This window comes from Ochotona curzoniae, unplaced genomic scaffold (assembly GCF_017591425.1).
Source record: "Ochotona curzoniae isolate NIBS_2020 unplaced genomic scaffold, NIBS_Ocur_1.0 scaffold_4683, whole genome shotgun sequence".
Lineage (NCBI taxonomy): Eukaryota > Metazoa > Chordata > Mammalia > Lagomorpha > Ochotonidae > Ochotona > Ochotona curzoniae.
In genome coordinates, this window is record NW_024467121.1 from 22,531,368 (window position 1) to 22,554,155 (window position 22,788).

The following is a 22,788-nucleotide window of genomic DNA, read 5'->3' on the forward strand; positions in this document are numbered from 1 at the left end:
GGTACAAAAAATGTTGAAATCTATGCAATTTTTTCATAAGTATTCCATAAGCTTTTAAAGAACTCTCATACTCATGGATTTCAACATTTTTTAAAAAGATTTTTTGTTTTTATTGAAAGGTCAGATTTACAGAGCGGAGAGACAAAAAGATCTTCCATCTGCTGGTTCACTCACCAAGTGGCCACAGTGGCCAAAGTTGAGTCAATCCAAAACCAGGATACAAGGAACGTCTTTCAGCTCTTCCATGCAGGTGCAAGGTCTCAAGGCATTGGGCCATCCTCTGCAGTCTTCTAGGCTCACAGGCAGAGAGCTAGAAGAAAAGTGTAGCAGCTGGAACAGGAACCAGTGCCCATATACGATCCTGGCACTTGCAAGGCAAGGATTCAGCCAATGAGCTATCATACCTGGCCAGATTTCAAACATTTTTACATTAAAATAAACTGGGGTTTATATTGTTCTCTATGAACCATGCTAAGTATCCTCCTGTAATCTCACTAATTTAAAAAAAAAAAATCTGAAGCCATAAAATACTGAGAGTAAAAAGACAGGTGACATGTACATTCCACAAACTAAGGCTAAGAGCCACTGGGAAGAAACCTGACAGAGGAGCTTGGGAACAGGCTACAGGCCCACCAACAGATGCCAAGGTGAGGCAGGCCATGGCAGACTGGGCTGCAGCACCCACCAGCACACATAAGACCCAGGTCATGGGTGGGAGGTAGCTCGATAGGGATCTGAAAGAGGGTTCACTGCTGAGCTACTGCTCCTACTGGTGAGTGTGAGAACCGGGATGGGGCAGAACAAGTCGGCTAAGACCATAACGCCTGTTGGCCTGCATGTGAGCAGGTTTACAGGGACAGCCAAAATGGACTAACCAACTGTATCCACTGATACATGCATGAGCCAGAGTAAGTGCAGGCTAGTTGGGCTTTGCCACAGCATTCACTGGCAAGTCCTGGGGCTGGGGCAAGTCCTGTCAAACTAGTCTGCAGAACCACCTGGAAAGTGCAAGATCCAGGACTGGAAGTAAGCCTTGTAGGGAAACTGTGGGAATCTCTCTAATGGGTTGCAATTCCCACTAGTGAACATGAGGAACAGGGCTGGGGGCAGACCTGACTAAACAGATAGTGGCACCCACCATCATGAGTGTGGGCTGGACAGTGGAGTTGGTTGGGCTGAGGTAGGCTTCAATGCTCACTGATGTGTATGATAGCTGAATGGGATGTGGGACACACTGGACTAGTCTGCTGCACAAATTGGCAACTATAGGTATCAGGGCTAAGGGCGAGCCTATTGGGGGTTTTGTGAGATTGCTCCAACTAGGTTGTAGCTTCCACAGTGTACCTGAGGGTCAAGTGTGTCTTGGACAGAACTGGGCTGAGCCGCAGCACTCACTGGTTATGTAAGATGCATAGCTAGAGACAGAACTGACCCAGCAACTGCAACTACTAGTATGTGTGTAGGCTGATGAGGGGGACAAACAGTCCTGTTGCACTGGTGAGCACAGAGTCAGGTCTGGGATCACCTCAGAGAGGGTTTCTTATGGAATCCCCCCAACTGAACCACAGGATTCAGAGCTCCAACCACTGGGAGAATCACAGGATCTGTGGCCTGATCGTTGGAGTGCATGTGTCAGAGCTGGGCCTCCTCAGTGGCTTGGACAGATCAATGGACAGCATATCCAGATACACATGGAGGATATGGCAGTCCATTGGAGTCCACAGAGCATATCTGTTACCTTAACAGAAGAGGGAAGGCAAACAATTTGGTCAACTACCCCAGTCAAGTGCTGGCAGCAAATATCTGAGCAAATAGAGACTCTAAGGTGAACTATGTCAGCCAATGGACCTTGGAAGGATTTCCTCATTCTTGGAACAACAAAATCAACAGCATTTCAGACCACTGAACTACTGAAACCACTTGAGCAGAACCCTCAGAGCATGCTCCATGCTTGAGAGATCTGGGATGACATTGGATGGCCACTCCCCATCCCTGGGTACTGAGGCAACTGGGAGGCAGCATCTCCCCTTCTCTTTCCCTCTCCCACAGATACAGGAAGAAGAAAACAAGAATATGTGGAAACAACGGTCTCATCCACTTTCCCCTGGTCCTCAGCTCTTCCCACCCAAATAACCTAGGTAAACATCATCAAAAATAAAGTTTTAAAAATTAACTCTATACAGTTTCTATTTTTCATATATCAGATTAGCAAAAATTCCAAATTTTGATAATTACACTAGCTTAAAAGAGAGCGGGGAAACCATCTTACATAATGAAATGAGACCATATTATTGATAGAGCAGCAGCTACCAGACATTTTCATATATTTTAATATGTTTCCAGATTTCTCCTAGAGGAAAATTCTCACTGTCCCAAAGCTACATGTATACTAAGATAGTCTCCACAGCAGGTACTATTACAGAAAGAGTCAGTCAGTGGCAGATCAATTCAATTTACTGCAGCTCATCCATACAACAAAAATGAAGGTATTTTTGAAACATTTATTTTTTAAAGGCAGAGAGACATAAAGAGATGACAGAAACAAAACAAACCAAAAAATCCCACCTTACAGTACACACCCAAACGTCCACAACAGTTGAGGCTCAGCTAGGCTGAAGCCAGAAGCATAAAACTCAATCCAGGTCTGTGACATGGAGAACAGAGACCCAAATATTTGAGCCATCACCTGCAGCCTCCCAGAGTACACACCAGTAGAAAGTTCTCCCCAGGCTCTGCTCAGGGAAGAAAGACAGGTGCTCCAAGTGGCATCCTCTGAGCCCTGCCCCATCCACAGCCACCACTCCATGCCTCTCTGGCACCTGACAACATTCAAAGACAGCTTTATAATAATGCCTAATCTTCATACCACACACTGCCAAGTATCTAAATATGAGAGTAACAGGCTAGTTCTGCAGATATGAAAGCATTTTGTACACAGATCAGTTATTACAGTATTAAGCTGGAAAAGCAAGAAATCAGAAAACAACTAAAATTAGGTCAATTACACAAACTGTTGTATAGTATAGAACAGATAAGTCAAAAAAAAATGGCAACTTAGTAATTTTAAAAATCTATTTAGCCTTCCTTTTCAATCATATGCCAAAACAAAGTTTTAGATCAACAATTTTTACAAGCAGAGAAAGAGCTGAGGTTAGCAAACAGAGGAGTTGAGTGTTTATCACCGTGTTCCCACAGCCTCCCCCGCGGCTGGTGCAGTCAACCAGGAAACGCTGCCCCAAACATAAGACACTAATTTGAGTTCCAACCTTGCCACTAATCTACCGTGCATTCTTGAGCAAACTGTTTTGCTCCCTTGTCCTTAATTTTCCATTTCTTCAGAGTAAATGATAATGCTACCAGCAAGATGAGAATGTTCATTACAAACTTTCAAAGCTATATCAATTAACATAAGGAATAAAAACTGAAAAACCACATTCATCTAAGTTGTTACTCCTCAAATACACTTAGCATTAATATTTTAATGCTAAAAATAATGCCAATATTCTTAGTAAACATCTTTACTTAAAAAAGCATACTACCTCAGTTGTAAAGAACTACTTACACTTTCCCTCAGGGCCTCAGTAAAGAAATTTTAATTTAGAATGGGAAAAAGATGTAGCCCATAAACACACTTATTTTTCCTGAATTGGTTCTTTTACCAGAAAAGGTCTGGCCTTGCTACTCTGAGGGATTTGGGAGGTTTCACTGCTTACTGCAAGGAAGCCTAAAGGCAGAAGATAAACCATGAAGTCCTCACAGGGCAGGGTGGGAGGATGAGCATTGCAGAACCCCTGATATGCCACTGAACAAGCTATTTGAAAATGTCAACCTTTATCACACAAACAAAAGTAGAATGTGGTAATATGCATAAAGCCCCAAGAGTGCAATCACTTTGTCAGTTAGCAAGCTTTCACACAATGCTCATTTCTCTTCTCTTCCCGCTGCTCTCCCAGGAAGCTATACTTTCACTGACTTCTTTAGCAATACCCTCTCTACTCTGCCCCTAGGAGAAGCCTGTCACTCCAGTTAAAGGTATTTGCAATCATGGGCAAAGGGCCTTCAAAAGTTCGAAAGTGAATATTGTAAGTAACCGTGCATGAATCCCCAAAAAAACTGTACAAAAATAATCTTTAATTTCATTTTCCTATGAGCTCTGAAATGCTCACATATTCTGCCACTAAACCTGAATCAGAGCTGGGCTTTGCGCAGTGGCCTAGCAGCTAAAGTCCTCACCTTGAACGTGCCATGATCCCACATGAGCGATGGATCTAATCCGGGCAGCCCCGCTTCCCATCCAGCTCTCTCATTGTGGCCTTGGGAAAGCAATAGAGGACGGCCCAAAGCCTTGGGACCCTGCACCCACGTGGGAGACCCAGAAGAGGCTCCTGGCTCCTGGCAATAGTATTGACTCAGTTGTAGCCATTGTGGACATTTGGGGAGTGACCAGCAGATGAAAGATCTTTCTGTCTCTCTTCTGCAAATCTGCTTTACCAAAGATTTTGTTTTTTGTTTTTTAAAAAAAATCTTTTTTTTTATGAAAACATTACTATTACCTCTATTAACACATGAGGGCCACAGTGGCCAGCCAGACAGGACCCAACAGTCTCACCAGAGTGAGCAGCGGCTGCCAGCAGGCTAATATTCCTCCCCTCATCCTCTCCCTCAGCATTGTCTGCTCCCACCTCCTCATCATCCTTCTCCAGGGCAGCCATGTCCTCACGAGCCTCAGAAAACGCTCCCTCCTCCATGCCCTCACCCACGTACTAGTGAACAAAGGCATGCTTGGCATACAACAAGTCAAATAATATTTTTTTTAAGTTTTGGGCCCGGCAGCGTGGCCTAGCGGCTAAAACCCTCATCTTGAATGCGCCGGGCCCGGGATCCCATATGGGCACCGGTTCTAATCCCAGCAGCTCCGCTACCCATCTAGCTCCTTGCTTGTGGCCTGGGAAAGCAGTCGAGGACGGCCCAAGGCTTTGGGACCCTGCACCTGTGTGGGAGACCCTGTGGAGGTTCCTGGATCCTGGGTTCGGATCGGCATAGCATCAGCCGTTGCGCTCACTTGGGGAGTGAACCATTGGACAGAAGCTCTTCCTCTCTGTCTCTCCTCCTCTCTGTATATCCACCTTTCCAATAAAAGTAAATAAATAAATCTTAAAAAAAAAGTTTCAATTGCCTTTCTTTGATCTTTCTGGCCCTGATATTATGATTTCTACTGAACTCCTCATATGTATAACTTCATTTACCTTTTGCCTGTGTTTCTTTTAGTTGTAAGTTATCCTTTATCATGCACAACATATATATTTTTACATGTTTATCTGGAAGGCAGAGAAATACATGAGAAAACAAAGACAGACATACAGAGAGATACTCCATCTGCTAACTCAGTCCCCACAGCCCACAACAGCCAAGCTGGGTCAAACCAGAGCCAGAGGCCAAAATAGAGTCTCCTGCAGGGATGGCAGAGGTCATGAATACAGGGGCCATCATTTAAAGCTTCCCAAGGTGCATCTGCAGGAAGCTGGATCAAAGGAGGAGCCGGGGCTCATACAGGTACTCCAACAGATACGGGATGAAGTATCCTAAGTGTGGCCTAACCCACTGGGCCACAACACCCACTCTGCAAGTTATGTCATTCTTTATATTCTGTCCGTCACATGAGATAAACCAGTTTTCACATATTTCATCTTTTTTGTTTTTATGGTGTTGTTCTGATTTGGCTTATTTTTTCTACTATTTTACTGGGAAATGCACCTCTGTTAAAGCATTTCAATATTGTTCTTATCTCATTCATATCTTGGTTTTATTTATATAGACACACATACATACATATACATATATATATTCTTAGATTTATTTGAAAGAGTAACAGAGAAAGAGAAAAAGGTAGGGGGAGAGATTTTACATCCTTTGGTTTATGCCACAAATGGCCACAACAACTGAAGCTGAACCAAACTGAAACCAAGAGTCAGGAACACCAACTGGGTCTCCCACATGGGGGATAAAGAACTCAAACACTTATGCCTCCCTGGTGTAAAAGCAGGGAGCTGGCTCAGAGGCAGAGTAGCTGGGACCTGCTGTGTCACAATACAAACTATACATATTTAAATTCTATCCAGTCATTCAACAAATATTGACTAAGTATCACCTACGCACCAAATGCTAAAACCATCACAGAGTTCATCTTCCAGATGTTCACAATCTGTAGGTTGGAGTGATAAGGCAGTATATATTCTTCCTACCAAACTATGAAGACTATGAGACAAAAGTTATCTGAAGCAATAGTTAGCAAAGACCTTTTACAGTGCTAAGAAAATAAATATTTAGCACAACACATTCAAGGTACAATATAAAAAGAAAAGATTTCTCTTCTGTTTTATAGATACTATCAGTAATTCTGGATTTTAACAACATAAAAATTACCAAACCTCACATCCACTGTATTATTCAACTCATGATCAAACACTTCGAACGCCTCTTTGATTTTTTTGTGTAATTCTGCTACTACCAGCTCTGCAAAAAAACAAAGCAAAAAAAAAAAAGATAAAATAATCTCATTTTAATTTTTAACTTACAACAAAAATGTCAGTAACTAAACAAAAACCTCTTTTTTATGACTTATTTCTTTTTATTTGAAAGGCAGACTTACAGAGAGGAAGAAAGACATTCACTGGTTCACTACCTAAATATGGTTGCAATGACTGCCAGAGCTGAGCCAATCCAAAGAGGAGTCAGGAGCCAGGAGCTTCTTCCGGGTCTCCACACAGGTGTAGGATCCTAAGTTTTTAGGCCATTCTCTGCTGTCTTCCCAAGCCACAGGCACGGAGCTGGATGGGAAGTGGAGCAGCTAGACATGAACTGACGCCCATATGGGATGCCGGCATTACAGATGAAAGATTAGCTTGCTACACTAAAGTGCCAGGTCCACTAAACAACAATCTTTTTCAGATGTACAGGGAGGAGAAGAGACAAAGAGGAAGAGCTTCCATCCAATGATTCACTCCCCAAGTGAGCGCAACGGCTGCTGCTGAATGAACCAATCCAAAGCCAGGAGCTAGGAACTTCTTCCAGGTCTCCCACACAGGTGCAGGGTCCCAAGGATTTGGGGCATCCTCGACTGCTTTCCCAGGCCACAAGCAAGGAGCTGGATGGCAAGGAGGGCCTCCGGGATTAGAACCGGTGCCCATATGGGATCCCAGCACTTTCAAGGCTAGGCCACAGCACCGGACCCTAAACAACAATCTTCACACAGGTAAACAAACAATTCCTTCCTAGTTTTACATAGTGTTTAGTCTAGCTTCAACTGGAGCTGTCAAATAAAAGAATAAATCAATTTCTACCTAAAAAAAAAATCTAATTTAAAAAAAAACTTTTGGTAATCTCGATTTTCAAAAATGATTTATTTGAAAGGTAGAGTAACAGAGAAAGGAAGAGACAGAAAGATCATTCATCTGCTGCTTCACTCCCCAAATGCTCACAACAGCGAGGGCAGGGCCAGCCTAAAGCCAGGAGCCTAAATTCCCTCCCCATCTCTCATGTGGGTGGTGGAGAGGCAAGAGCTTGCGCTATCATCACCCAATTTCCCCCCAGGTGCATTAGCAGCAAGCTCAACCAGAAGAAGCAGGACTCAAGCCAGCACTCCTGTGCAGGGGTGGGTACGCCAAGCAGCAGCCCCACGCACAGCCTCGCAATGCTCACCCTACTCTAACCTACAGCTTATGGACGGACATGCTCATGGAAGCACCATGCAGATCCAGGGTGTATTTTCCAGCACCGTTCTTCCACGTCAGGAAGCCCGGGCGGTGGCAGTCTGAGAGCAGAGTCATTCCAATGCAACAGATGCCATCTGCTCATCAGAGTAGTGTGCCCTGCCTGCTTTGCTTCCTTTCATGATTAAAAGGCCTGATTTGGGAGGCAAATGAATAAGTTTTTAGAAATTTTGAGATGTTCAAAGTGTTCATCAGGGACAGGAGGGGAAAAAGTCAACCAGGAACTACAAAAACTTAAAAATGGAAAAAGGATTTAGAAGTCCTTGACCGCTATGCTACCATAATGTCTAACATGCCTAGGCAGTCATTGGTCAGGGTCTGGTTTACTACTATATACTACACAGATTAATGAACACTTATTTCATCCTATAAGAAGTACCTCATCGATTATGGTTATATTAAAATCTATTCACATGGGGAAGGAAGAAAAAATGTGTTCACAGAACTAGCAATATGGCTAGCACACTAAGCCTCCATCTGTGGTATCAGATTCCCTGTTCATGTTCCAGCTGCTCAACTTCTGATTCAGTTCCCTGCTTACATCCTGGGAAAGCAGCAGAGAGGGGATCAAATCCTTGGGCTCCTACACCCATATTGAAGACTCAAAGGAGGTTCCTGGCTCCTGGCTTTGGATGGGCTCAGCTCCAGCACTGTGACCACTTTGAAGTGAAGCAACAGATGAAAGATCAATTTCTCTCTGTCTCTGCAACTCTGCCTTTCAAGGGAAAAAAAATCTTTAAAAAAAATGAGTCTGGTGTGGTAGCCTAGTAGAAATAGTCCTCACCTTGCATCTGCTGGGATCCCATATGGGCATCAGTTCTAATCCTGGCAACCCTGTTCCCAACCAGCTCCCTGCTTGTGGACTAGGAAAGCAGTCGAGGATGGCCCAAATCCTTGCACCTGTGCGGGTGACTTGGAAGAGGCTCCGGGCTCCTGGTTTCAGATCGACTCAGCTCCGGCCATTGTGGCCACTTGGGGAAAGAATTAGCAGATGGATGATTTCCCTCTCTGTCTCTCCTCCTTTCTACAAATCTGACTTCACAATAAAAATCAATAAATCTTTTTAAAAACTTAGTTCTTTCAGCTAAGTCAAGAGAACTGTAAATAAAATCAAAATTCACAAGTTACCCTGGCTACGGTGAATTTTCTTGCATTAGTGCATATTTAAAGCGTAAGTGAGAAAATGATAGGTTGATAATGAAAGTAATTATATTTAATTCTTAATTACATCTATTTCAATATCAGAAATGTTATTTTGAAAATTGAATAAAGCTAAGAAGTTTAATATGCAACTTTCCCAAAAAACATATGCAATTTTGGTGAGCTTGGGAGAGAATACTTGCAATTGTTTGATTATTCAGTTTTGTAGAAACAGTATGTTCAGGGCCAGTGAGATGGCTCAACTGGTGAATCCTCCACTTATAAGCACTGGCATCCCGTATGGGCACCAGTTCATGTCCTGGCTGTTCCTAGTATGTTTTTAAGTGTATCATATTGCTGAAGGCTTACTTATCTTGATTTTTTAAATCTATTTCACTATTTTTTTTTCTTTATTGGAAAGGCAGATATACAAAGAGGAGGAGAGACAGAGAGGAAGAGCTTCTGTCCAATGAGTCACTCCCCAAGTGACTGCAACGGCTGGTGCTGTGCTGTTCCAGAGCCAGGAGCTAGGAACCTTCTCTGGGTCTCCCACATGGGTGCAGGGTCCCAAGGCTTTGGGCCGTCCTCGACTGCTTTCCCAGGCCACAAGCAGGGAGCTGGATGGGAAGTGGAGCTGTTGGGATTAAACCCAGCGTCTATATGGGATCATGGCACGTTCAAGGCGAGGACTTTAGCCGCTAGGCCACGCTGCCAGGCCCAGGCTTGTACCTTTTTATACTGCTTTTTAAAAGAATTGTTTGTTTGTTTGTTTATCTATTTATTTATTTGAAAGACAGAATGACACAGAGAGACAGAGATGAGATCTTCCACCTGCTGGTTTATTTCCCAAATGCCCATAATAGCCAGGATAGGGCCAGGCCGAACCCAGGAGCTAGGAACTCCACGTCAGATTCCCACGCTGAGTGGCAGGAACCCAACTACGTGGTCCATCCTGGACTGCCCCACTAGCATGAGGAGGGCTCAGAAGCACTCTGACTCAGGAAGCAGACATCCTAAGCTGCAGCTTCATCCACTGCCTCACAGCACTGAGCATAAAAACACACATCTGATTACATCACTTTCCAGCTTTAAAACCTTCAGAAAGCCCCATCACTCACAGGAAAAAAGTCCCAGATTCTCAGCAACACAACAACAACCTTGTCAATTTGTCTTGCCTTGTTCTTGACACCACAGACACGATTCTCAACAATTAGAGAACTAGTACCAGGTCAATTACATGACAATCACCCAGGAGCTGGTTTCAAGTATAGACGTACATGCTATGTTCTGTCCTGCAAATTCTAATTCTGATGCACTATGGGATGGGATGTGGGAGGAGCCAGAAATCTATTTTCACAAAGCTCCTTGGAGTCTCCTGACAAACTGCCAAGCTCGGGAACCAGTCCAGCCATGTAACTCAGTTTACACAGAGCATCAGGTTTTGCATACAGAAAGACCCCAAACAATCTCTCTTCTGTCCTTCACAGGCTAAGTGGCCTTGGGCAAGTTACTTACTTTGCCTAAAACTACATTTTTTTTCTTAAAATTGAAGCAATACATTACTCAAATAACTTCATAAATATACAATGAGAAAATAAATGTAGAGTTTTTAGTACGCATATATGAACAGATACTAAGTATGTATTTACACGTTCAATACAATGCTGACTGCTAATATTTAAGCACTTTATTTAATACTTACCTGTTCAAATCGTCTCCACCTCCTCTTCCTTTCCTAGCTTTGTTCATGCTCTTCTCTGCCTGCTCTTCCCACGCACCTCCATTTGTTTTTCCCTGCCGGCTTCCAAATCTTTAAGTTTCTACTCCTACAAATCTCGTCCACCAAGCCTCTCTCTGCACTTCCCACCCCCGATTTTCCTTCCCTCATTCTCTAGTTTGAGCCAAGTACACACCCTCTGAAACTCCACAGCATCCTGTGCTTACCCCTCTCTTTATTAATTAAATGATATTTTGTCTACCATTTTCTCTATATGACTCTTCCATATAGTAATTATTATTTAAGAATTTTGTGATTATTTTCTAAATAATAATCTTACCAAAGATTATTATCACTAAAGACACAGTGAGGAAGACAATAGATATGTGCTGATCATCTAATGGAAAAGTTAGATATTAGGTAAACTACACAAATAATTATGATTATAGTTGAATCAATGCACTGTGATCAGTAATCTGCATGTCTTTCCCCAATTAAATACTAAATTCTCAAAGATCTTTCAAATTCATCATATTTCAGCAGTGTCTGACATAAAAGATTATTAATACACAGTCTTAACTAAAGAGAAGAAAAAGCTTAGTTAATGAAAGAAGGTCCAGAAGAATACAAGAGTAGGTGGAACCATGAATACAAATGGGAGGGTGATTCGGTACAGTGCAATTAGCTAATCCTCTTCAAGTGCCAGCATCCCATATGGGCACCTGTTTATGCCCTAGCTGCTCCACTTCCCATTCAGCTCCTGCTTATGGCCTGAGAGATCAGTGGAGGATTCTCAGAGTCTTGGGCCTCTGCACCCACGTTGGAGATGCAGAGGAAGCTCCTGGGTCTTGGCTTTGAATTGGCACAGCTCTGGCTGTTGTATCCATTTGGGGAGTGAACCAGCGGATGAAAGATCTTTCACTCTGTCTCTAATTCTCTCTGTAAATCTGACTTTCAAATAAACAGAAGATCTCTCTGCCTTTCAAATAAATAAATACAGATATTTTTAAAGGTCAGAGTTGTATGAAGAAAGAAATACAGTCAACAAGTAGGTCTACACATAGAACAGAAGTCCAGAAGTTGCTGCTGAACATATAGTGAAGATAATAAATTTTTAAATGAAAAGACAATTTAACATTCACTCACTCTTTTGCTTCACACCTAGGTTCTAAAGCATGTTCTCCCCCAGATCTGAGTTGTCTCGTGAGTCCTCAAATAAGCTACTTGATTCATATTGGACACACCAAGAGAACAACATGTGACAGTCACACACAGCGCCTGGCACATGAAGGTGCTCTATAAGAGTGCCCACTAGACTATGACATTTTTTAATGAAATACTTATTTTAATTTCAAAATTTTAAAAGACTTATTTCATTTGAAAGGCAGATTTTATAAAAAGAGGACATACATAGAGAGAAGGTCTTCTGTCTACTGGTTCACTCCCCAAATGGCCGCAATGGCAGAGCTGAGCTGATCCGAAGCTGGGAGCCAGGAGCTTCTTCTGGATCTTCCACATTGGTGCAAGGTCCAAAGTCTTAGAGTACCCTCCACTGCTTTTCCAGGTCATAAGTAAGGAAGTGGATCAGAAGAGGAGCAGCCAGGAATGAACCAGCATCTATATAGGATGTCGGAGCCACAAGGCAGAGGATTAACCTAATGTGCCATCATGGTTGTCCCTAATTTAAATTTTATTTTTAAAATTTTCATTTTATTTGAAAAACAGAGAGAGAAGACAGCTTCTATTTGCTGGTTTACTCTCCAAATGCTTTTGATAACCAAGCTGGACCCAGCCAAAACATGAAGCCTAGAATTCCATTAGGTCTCCCACACTGGTAACAGGGACCCAAGTACATGAGCTATCACCTCCCAACATGCACATTAGCAGGATATTGAAACTGCATCCAAGCAGCATTTTAATACAGGTGCACTGAATTGTCACCTGTATAAAATTCTTCACATAATAGCTTAAATGTTTAATTTCATCTGCTTGAAAGGCAGACAGAGAGGAAGAGGTTCTCCATACACTGGTTCACTTCTCAAATGCCCTGCAAACACAGAAAAACAGGCCAAAGCTAGCAGTTAGAGACCCCATCAGGATCTCTCACATGCACAGCAGGGCCCCAGCACTCAGTCTTCATCTATGGCCACCCAGGATAATGCATCAACAGGAAACTGAATAAGGAGAACTAGCACTCCAATACAAGATGTGGGAGTCCGAAGCAGTACTCCAATCCACAACAATGACCACTCCAGAATTCCTGAAAGGCAGGACATGTGGCAGACAATTTCCAGAGGCTCCTGATGAATCCTGCCTCCTGGCTTTCATACATTTGGACAATAACTTTTGACACTGTACCAAGTTGGTGTATGAGACCATTAGACTAGGGCAGAAATAATGGCATGTCACTTCAGGAGTAGGCATTTGTTTTGCCTACTTTGTGGCTGTCTGTCTCTCATCCTGAGGGAAGGCAGCTGCCATATTACCAAGGCACTTAAGTAGCCTATGCAGAGTCCCAAGGAAGCAGACCCTCCATTCAAGTCAATTCTTCAGTCCCATCTCCAGTCACCATCTTGACCACGACCTCCTGACACTCTAAGCAAGAAACAGCTAACTAAATTACCTTCAGATTCCTAACCTTCAAAACCAATGTGAAAAACAAATGTTTAATTTTTAAAAGATTTATTTATTTCTATTTGAAAGGCAGACTTATAGAGAGAAGGAAAGACAGAAAAGATCTTCCATCCATTGGTTCATTCACCAAAAGGCTGCAACAACTGGAGCTGAGCCAATCCAAGCCCAGGAACCAAAAGCATCTTCTGGGTCTTCCACATAGGTGTAGGGTCAAGGACTCGAGCCATCCTATACTGCTTTCTCAGCCCACAAGCAAGGAACCAAATCAGAAGAGGGGAAGCCAGGACACAAATTAATGACCATATGGAATGCCAGCACTGCATGAAGAGGATTAGCCTGTTATACCACTGAACTGGTCTCAAATGTCTATTATTTTAAGTCACTAACTTTGGGATAACCATAAAACATGCAACTAATAGAGAACAGTGACAATATAGAATTTTGGCCCTTAAAAATGGGGTGCTATCCCAACAACCAAAATGTAGGGAAGGCTTTGGAGTCAAGCAGTGCTGCCTTTCAGCAGGCTCTACGTCAGGGCTTATAAAACAGCAAATAATGTCTCACTGGAAACTGAAAAGACCCTTCATTTGTAACAGCAGAAATTTTATAACACCATCACCTGTTTTAACACAGAAAGTGGTATTACATCTAAAAACAAAAACAAACAAACAAAAAAAACAGATGATGTAGATAAATAGATTTCCAGGAAAATTATTGAAGATATACCTTGGTTTCTTCTTGCATAAAATAAAACACAGGAGAAGATAACCTAAGGGAAAGGCTGTTAAATAAAAAGGTGCTATGAATTGCTAGTTGTGAAAATTCCCTCCCTCTACAGATGGCAAAAGATGCTAAGATAAGAAGTGACTTCTCAGCAAAGATCCTATTTAGGCACCGCCAGGAAAACAAAATCTAAACAGGAAACACAATATTGTGGCTGTCAAGTTATCAGTGAAGACCTCAGAGAGATGAAATGTGGCACCTCAAGATTCTCCCCTCCAAAAACAAAACAAAACAAACAACAACAACTCTGAACAGTGTAAGGATCTGTCTTATGATTCTTTCAAACGACAGGACCTAAAAAGACAACTTCATGTATCCCAACTGTTTCAGCTTAAGCCAAAGTTACAGGCTAGCACTTACCTCAGATAAATTTGTATGTCTGCCTTTTGTCTAATGAGCAGTAATATGCAAGTGAGACCCATGGAATTTGTAAGATAACTGTATTTGCAGAAAAGCCTCCAACTGCACTGAAAAGGACAAAGATATCAAAATAAAAAGCCCTCAAAGAGGCCTGAGCTGTGGCACAGTGAGTAAAGCTGCCACGTGCAGAGCTGGCATCCCATATGGGCAATACAAGTCGTAGCTGCTCCACTTCCAATCCAGTTCCCAAGGAAATGACCAAGGAAAAGCAGAAGGTGGCCCAAGTGTCTGGGTCCCTGCTATCCATCTGGGGTAATTGAATTGAAGCTCCTGGCTTCGGGTTTCAACCTGGCCCAGCACTGGCTGCTGTGGCTATCTAGGAATGTGAACCAGCAGATAGAAAATCCCTCTCTCAATCTCAGCATCCCACAGACACACCAGTTCAAGCTCTGACTGCTTCACTTCCAGTCCAGCTCTCTGCTTACATGCCTTGAGGAGTGGCTGAGGATGGCCCATGTTTCCTGTACCCAAGAGGAAGACACCAGGGAAGTTTTGGGTTCTGACTTTGGCCTGGAGCTTCCCAGCCATTGTGGCCATTGTAAACCAGCAGATGGAGGATCTAACTCTGCCTTTCAAATAAATCTTAAAAGAGAGCGAGAGAAAGAGACAGAAGAAAACAGTCCTTTGGACACCCAAAAATGCTATATACAAAAAAACAGGCTTATAACTCAATAAAAGGCAGGATAACACAGAGGGTAGAACCAAATACCTAGAGGACAGATCTAAAAGCTACCTGGAATCACTTCTGAACAGAACAACTGAGTACTAACTGAGGGAAGTCCAACATCTGCCCATTGCAATGTTACAAACCAGGGGCTCCTATGTTCCCCTCACCCTTTTAATGGACATATCTGTGGATGTTTTCTTTTACAAATCAATGTGAGGTAAGAGAAAACTTGTCCCTAGCTCACAAATGCACAGATTCAAGAGAAACTATACTCAAGTAGCTGTGCTTAAGCAATTATAGCAAAGGTCCTCCTCTACATTCAGCCTTGAGTTAATATAACACTCTTGACTTGGAGCTGACGCCATAGCAGGATGAATGGTCCACTTTGGCAGGCCTTGAGGGAGAGTGAGTACATTCTGCACGTGCTAGGAATGGAGTTACTGGAAGCAGAGGCCAGACTGTGGCAGCCTCTGTGATGGCTCCCAGCAACCACCTCTTGGTACTCATATCACTGTGTAGTCTGCTCCAATATTGCAGCACTGTCTATGTGACCAACAGAATATGGCAAAAATAATGGTGCACCACTTTTGAGATGAGGCTATAAAAGACAGCATAGCTTCTGCATTGACCTATCCATACCTAATCTACTTTGTGGGGGATTCAATGCCATGTAAGAATGCTCCTATGGCCTGTGAAGAGCCCCATGTATCCAGAATCAGGCCTCTGGATCAATGACCAGTAAAGGAACCAAGGCTATCTGCCAACAGCCACATGAGTGAGCCCCAGACTCAGCAGAGACCCTGAGCCAGAATCACCCAAAAAATCACGTCCAGGAAACATGTGAGATGGTATCTGCGGTTCTAAGCTTCTAGCGCTAAAGATGATTGGCATAAAATATCTAAAAGTTGCTATTCTAATTCTTTTACTATGTGAATTGTTTTATTTCTGCAACCATAGCTGTGTAACACATTTCTTTAAATTGCATTAGTTTTTCTTTCTCTTCTCACTTTTACCTGAATTGGTCAATTTCTCCATTTTATACATAATTCAGGGTGTGAAAATTATTTCAGAGACAATATAAAAAAATGTTGTTCACTAAACAGGTTTTCAATTATGTTCCACTGATATTACTGTATACACTTTAAGGGAAATGTGATCTAATTTAGCTTTAAGATGAGCGGGGTTGTTTTATACATTGCCATAGCTTGCTATTTTATATAGTAAACAGCTTTTATAAATTTGAAGAAAAGATTTTCTTATCTGAAAAAATCATCAAGCCTAAAAAGAGTGTGCACAGATATGCCTATAAAAAGATGTCTGTCAACTATATTTTTTAGTTTAGAAGAAAGCTTCTAGCAATTTTCAGTTACCCATCAGCTATTCCTATCTGTGTTTTTTAGTATGTTTTTAAAGCATAGCCACAAAATATGGAAGCCTATAAATGAACCAAATTCTTGATTTAATCAATTCATGAAGTCAATTCTAACAGTTCTATTTCTGGCAGAAAGAAAACAAACTCTTTTTTAGAAAATTTTTATCTACTTGAGAAGTTCAGGTGCTGGGTGCTTCCACCCATTGATTCACTCCCCAGACACTTGTGAGGGACAAGCCGGAGTTAAGGCTGGGAGCTAGGAACACAATACAAGTCTCCCACAAGAACAGCCAGAACCTAACCACAAATAAGCCATCACCATCGCTTCTGAGGGTCTCTACTAGCAGGAAGCTGCAATGACAAGTCACAGCGAGGTATTAACCCACAGGCTGTCTAAAGTGGGACATGACAAGCCTGCCCCAAACCTCCACTGCAACTCCATGTGTGTGTTTCTAAGATTTATCTATTCATTTCAAAGGCAGACTTAGAGAGAGGGAGAAAGAGAGGTCTTCCATTACTGGTTCACTGCCCTGCATCAGCCAGGGCTGAGCCAGGTCAAAGCCAGGAACCAGGAGCTTCTTCTAAGTCTCTCACACGGGTACAGGTGCCCAACCACCCAGTCCATCTTCCACTGCTTTCCCAGGCCATTAATAGGGAGCCAGATTGGAAGTAGAGAGCCAGGATATGAACAGGAGCCCATATGAGATGACAACATCACAGGTAGTGGCATTTTGTGCTATGCCAACATCACTGGCTCTAAACCTCTCAAAAAATTTATTATTATTATTATTTTTTGTATTGGAAAGGTAGATTCAAAGAGAAAACAAAATAAGAAATCTTCTGCCCACTGATTTATTACCCAAGTGGTCACAGCAGCCAAAGCTGAGCTAATCTGAAGCCAGGAGCCTGGAGCTTCTTCTGCGTCTCCCATGTGGGTGCAGGGTCCCAAGACTTTAGGCCATCCTCTGGTCCTTTTTCAGACCACAAGCAGTGAGATAGATGGAAGCAGAGTAGTCAAGACACAAACCAGTGCCCATATAGGATCCCAGCACTTGAACGGGGAGGATTAGTCAATTGAGCCATTGTGCCAGGCCCAGAAACCTGTTTGTATCGGGTCACATGGAAGCATAGGCAACTTTAGGCCCCTCTATTTGTGATTGGCAACTACTATACTTGGATGGCAGGAAGTGGTGGTGGAGGCTGGACTAAGACGAAATTATCAGAACTAAGTTACATTGCTGAACACTCAGTTGGCACTACAGAGAACTACAGAAATGTCTAATTTCTGTAACCTATGCTACGGGTATTAGAAGTGCTGTAGCTAAAAACAGATCCTGGTAATAATAGACAAATGTCTTAAAATGAAAAATATCCCAATGCCCACAGCCCATACCAAAAAGTTGATTTGGGTCCTAGCTATTGCATGTCCACTCCAGCCAGCTTCCTGCTAATGTCCTTGGAAAACCAGCAGATGATGGCCCAGGATGAATCCCTTCCACCCCATAGCAGACCTGGATAGGCTTTGAGTTTTAGTATGGCCAAGTCCTAAGCTGTTGAAGGCATTTGGAGAGTGAACCAACAGATTAAGGACCTATCTTTGATACTTTGCTTTTAAAATAATTATTTCTCTAACATCTTACCAAATTTTTCCTCCACAACTATTCAGAGTGCAGTATAAAAGGTAAGATCATAGGGCCGCAACAACTAGAGCTGAGTCAATCCGAAGCCAGGAGCCAAGAACTTTCTCCAGGTCTCCAATATGGGTGCAGGGTCCCAAGACTTTGGGCTGTCCTCGACTGCTGGATGGGAAGCGGGACTGCCAGGATCAGAACCAACGCCCATATGGGATCCTAGCATGCTGAAGGTGAGGACTTTAGCCGCTATGCTATCATTCTGGGCCCTATAAATTTCTTAACCTAGGAAAAATGAATTGTACTGTGCTACAGTATAAAAATGCAAAAAGCACAAAAATATATATAAGCATTAGCAGCTTTAACTACATGATCTTATAGAAAAAGTTTACTAATAGTGCTTAACAGCCCTTCTAATAGGTTAACTTAAGCAATATTTTCAGTATTTTTAAAGGATTATTTGTAAATCAGAGAGCGGAGCAGGGGAGAGACACAAAGGAAAAGAGATTTGGAGAGCTGGAGCTTCTATCTGCTTGGATAGACTGCTGCAAAAGCTGAAGCCAGGAGCCAAGGATTTCTTCCAGGTCTCCTAGTTGATACAGGGACCCAAGTTCTGAGTCATCTTCTGCTGCTTTTCCCCAGGGCATTAGTGGGAAGCTGGAGGGGAAGTACAGCAGCCAGGACTTGACCCAGTGCCCAAAAGGGATTTCAGCATCACAGTCAGCAACTTCACCCACTATACAACAATATCAGTATTTTCAATCCTTGCATCGAAATTATTTTTAAATGTTAAAGAGCAGTTCAAAACAATGGCTACTTGGAAACTACTCCATTTTCACAACTTACAAAAATAAAACTCAAGATCAAAGTTGAACGTTGAAAATATATCCATACTTCTACAAAGAATACTAGGGGTTTTATTTTTAGTGCCAGTAAGTACTCTGGCACTGGAAAAAAAAAAAAAAGAATAAGTTATGAAACCAGATGAAACAGAAGCATATAGCTTAAAGAAGAAAAATAAATTAGCCTCATGTACTTTCAGATACATTTAACCCAAATGAGTAAGTATGTGTTGCTTATCTTGACAAAAAACAAACAAACAAAAAACCTCTGGCAGACAGTTACAGATCAGTAACAGTCTCTGACCTCTGGAAACTTACAGGATAACAGGAAAATCCTGCAAACCATCTGTGTGATTCTAAGCTGATCAAAACTTCTGAAACATAAACTCACACTGCCCCCAAACTGAAATACACCTGTAATGGTCTACTACCTAGTGAAACCAGCTGCTGGTCACGGCACGCACACACCACTGCTTCAACTCTCCAAGCACAGAGGCCCGCAAGTCAGCCTTGCCTAGATAGATCCCCAAATCCAGATCAATTTCTGACAGGTGACGTGTAATTTTTGAACTTTCAGAACTGAGAATCAGGGGCCAATCCTGTGACACAGAGGGCTAAGACACTGCCAGGATCCCACTTGGGCACCAGTTCAAGTCCCGGCTGCTCCACTTCACTCCACCTTCCTGCCATGGCTCCTGGCTTCAGCCTAGCCCAGCCCTGGCCTTTGAGGCCATTTGCAGAATGATTCAGCAGGTGGAAGTTCTGTCTCCCTAACTCTGCTTTTCAAACAAAATCTTAAAACCAAACAACAACAACAAAAAATGTGGGGTGAGGTAAGCACATTCACACTTCAAAAAGATGTCTTTAAAAAGTACAATGAAATATAAAAATAAAAAACATCCACACAAATATCTTAGAAAGGTGAGTACCCATTTATTTCATCATGCCCTTTAAAATTGCAAAATCAGGTGACTCCTGAAAATTTTTTTTTAATTTATCCAAACAGAAATTGTACTTAAAAAAAAGTTTAACTTAAAACTTGTGTATCTTTACTATAAGTGTATACTGTGTAATATCCTCATAAAACCCTTGTTAAGAATGAGCTATGCCACAGAACAGCACATCTCAAACTTTGACGCAAAAAAAGGAGTACCACAGATGTGCTCATATAAGGACACTTGATACAGTAGATCTAGGTGGTGCCAGAGACTCCTCATTTCTGATAAACTGCCCTTTCCGTCTTGTCCACAGATCATCAGGGACCATAGCACCAGGCACAAAAGCCCTTCTGCCTAGTCAACTGCTCCTTCCCATGTGGGTGTCACCCCCTTCAAGGAGCTCAGCTAAGGAACAAGCACAATGATATCCCCCAGTATCCTAACTTAGCCCAACCTAACCTAGGCAGAAGCTGCCTTCCCCCTGACAAGAATTAAAAACATGCCAAATGAATAAACGACCTCTAGCTTTCAACAGCCATGGTTTCTTCTATGGTTGCACATGGAATTTTACCTTCATCCAAATCAACTGGTTTTAAATTTTAAAAGTTTTGAAAATTAAAATGGACAGCTTTTTCAATTTTTCAGACTAATCAGATCAATTTGGGCATTTTAAAAAATCTTGAGATGAACTCCTTTATTCCCTAGTGATTTTAAAATATTAACTGCATAAACCAAATTAACATGTTTCCTGGAGAATGCAACATAAAGAAAAAAACCGTGCCTCTCCGGATTAATATAAAAATCAGTATTCCTGTCATCAAGTACTTTTAGCACAGCCTTAGTTCGACTCTGCGTATTTTCTCGGATCACCACAACTAGAGACTAACAGCTCATGTAAATTCTAGTTGTGAACTCAACTACCTTTGTTCCTTGACTTAAATTTTTTAAAAGTACATGGATAGGGCATGTTAAGGACTCAAAAAAATAAGCTAAAGTGTAATAGTATTTCAAATTTAAGATGTTCGCTTCTACTCTTTCATGGCTCTTGATGCTTTTACTGCATTTGCCAATTATCAATTATTTTGGCGCAACTAAAGGGATGATAACCAGGGACCCGGGTTTCAGTCACATCCCTGATTTAAAATCAACGTTAAAGTCTTTCAAAAAGAAACGTGGATAATCTGGGCTTCACATCAACAACACTTCAAATCCTTTCAGAGCTGGCGACCGGAGACAGGGACCAGGACAGACCTCACACGCGTCCCCGTTCATTTTGGCTTTTTCCTCCTTATTAATAATGTTGCTGTTAATTGTCTTCTTCCTCCTTTTTTTTTTTTTTTAAAGACGCCACACAGGCTGTAACCTCGCATTTCCCTAGCCGGAGAAAGGCACAGAGGACGGCTGTGACCTCGAGTCCGTCCTCCCCGTGTCCTCACCGAGGAGGCAAAATGGTGGCCGCAGACGCCATCAAACCCGCACCGGGGCGGGGTTTCAGCGCGGCCTGACAGGATTCCGCCACACACCGGCAGTCAGAGCCCGTCCTCGTCCGGGCCGCCCTCCCGCTGCCCACAAACCCTGGACAGCTGCTGGCGCGGCGCCTGCGGCAGCCAGCCCCCAGCGAGGGGGTGGAGGCGGCGGGGGCGTCCCGGCGAGCGGGAACAAGGACGCCATTATCAGCCTCCGCAGGACGCCGCCTCCGCCGCAGCCCGCGCCGCAGCCCCGGCCTCCGCGGGCGGGGACACGGGGAGAGGCGGGGCCGCCGGGCGCGCGGCGAGGCCGGGGGCTGGGAGCGCCCCTCCTCAGGCCACCGTTTCCTCGCGGCGGCGAGAAGATGGAGGGTTGCCCGCGCCCTGCCCGGCCCACGCTTCCCCCAGGGGGGCAGCTCCAGGTCGCCGCGGGCGGAGAGGGCCGCCGTTCCCTCGGCGCTCCCTACCTTCTTTATCGTCCGCCATCTTGTTGTCGCGCCGGTCGCCCGGGAGATGCCCCCCGTTAACCTGGGTCGCGGCGTTCCGGCGCTCATGGGGGGTCCGCTCCCCTCCCCAAGCCCCGCCAACCGGGCCTGGAGGGAGGAGGGGTCGCTCGGAATCCTCGGGGAGGAAAATTCTAAGTGGGGGAGAGGGGGACCCTGGAAAAGCTGGCGCGCTTCCCGACACGAACGCTCGGGCGCGCGTGGGGCAGAAGCCGGGAGTGTGCGCGCCGCCGGCCGGGCCTTGCTCTCCAGCACTGGGGCCTGACCGCGAGCCGCTTTTTTGGGGGGAGCCTGGGGGAGTTCATTTCCCAAGGTTCCAGGCCCCTTCTTTCTCACCCATTTGGGGGAGGGGGGCCTCACGCGCAAGCAGTGTCATCCCCCTCCCCTCAAGTGTGTACAACGTGGCGTCGTGTTTTGTTTTTTTTTTAACCGCCGATTTTAAAACGCAGCGGGAGCTGCTGGGCTCAGAGCTCCCCTGGGGGGTATGACAGAACCTTCTGGGCGTGCAGCCTCCTCCCCGTCTGCCCTGCACGGCCTGCACGGCGCCCCACCCCGCTGCCCGCCCTGTCCCAGGGAGAGCGACAGCACCGCCTGTGAGAACTGGGACTGCAACGGAAAAACTGGGCCGGGAGCAAGGGGAAACCAGAGCCCTTCTCCTATTATTACTACTGGATGGAGTCGCTGTAGAAAAAAAAAAAAGAGCCAAATAGGCACAAACATTGCGTTGTCAAGGCTGCGATTTCTGAGACAAAATAGAAAGTTCTCATAGCAACAGGATGGACCTGTGTTGTGCTCAGTGTTACATACGTTTTAATATTCTCTTTTTTTTTGGGAGGGGGGATGAAATTTGACTTGCCCTGTGTCTAAAGTTACAGATTTTTTTTTATTGTTAATAACATTGTATTA

At 43.7% G+C, this 22,788-nt stretch overlaps 1 protein-coding gene across 1 annotated transcript in view; it reads right to left on the reverse strand.

Annotated features, from left to right (window-relative positions):
• The window catches only part of EFCAB2 (EF-hand calcium binding domain 2), a 65,294-nt gene extending 43,333 nt beyond the window's left edge, over positions 1–21,961 (reverse strand). Inside the window, exons 1-2 of the mRNA XM_040968092.1 lie at positions 21,847–21,961; positions 6,429–6,513 (exon numbers count right to left, since the gene is read on the reverse strand). Coding sequence (XP_040824026.1) covers positions 6,429–6,513; positions 21,847–21,865 — 104 coding nt within the window. The 5' untranslated portion in view covers positions 21,866–21,961. The remainder of the gene's footprint in view (positions 1–6,428; positions 6,514–21,846) is intronic.
• Between the last annotated feature and the right edge of the window lie 827 nt (positions 21,962–22,788).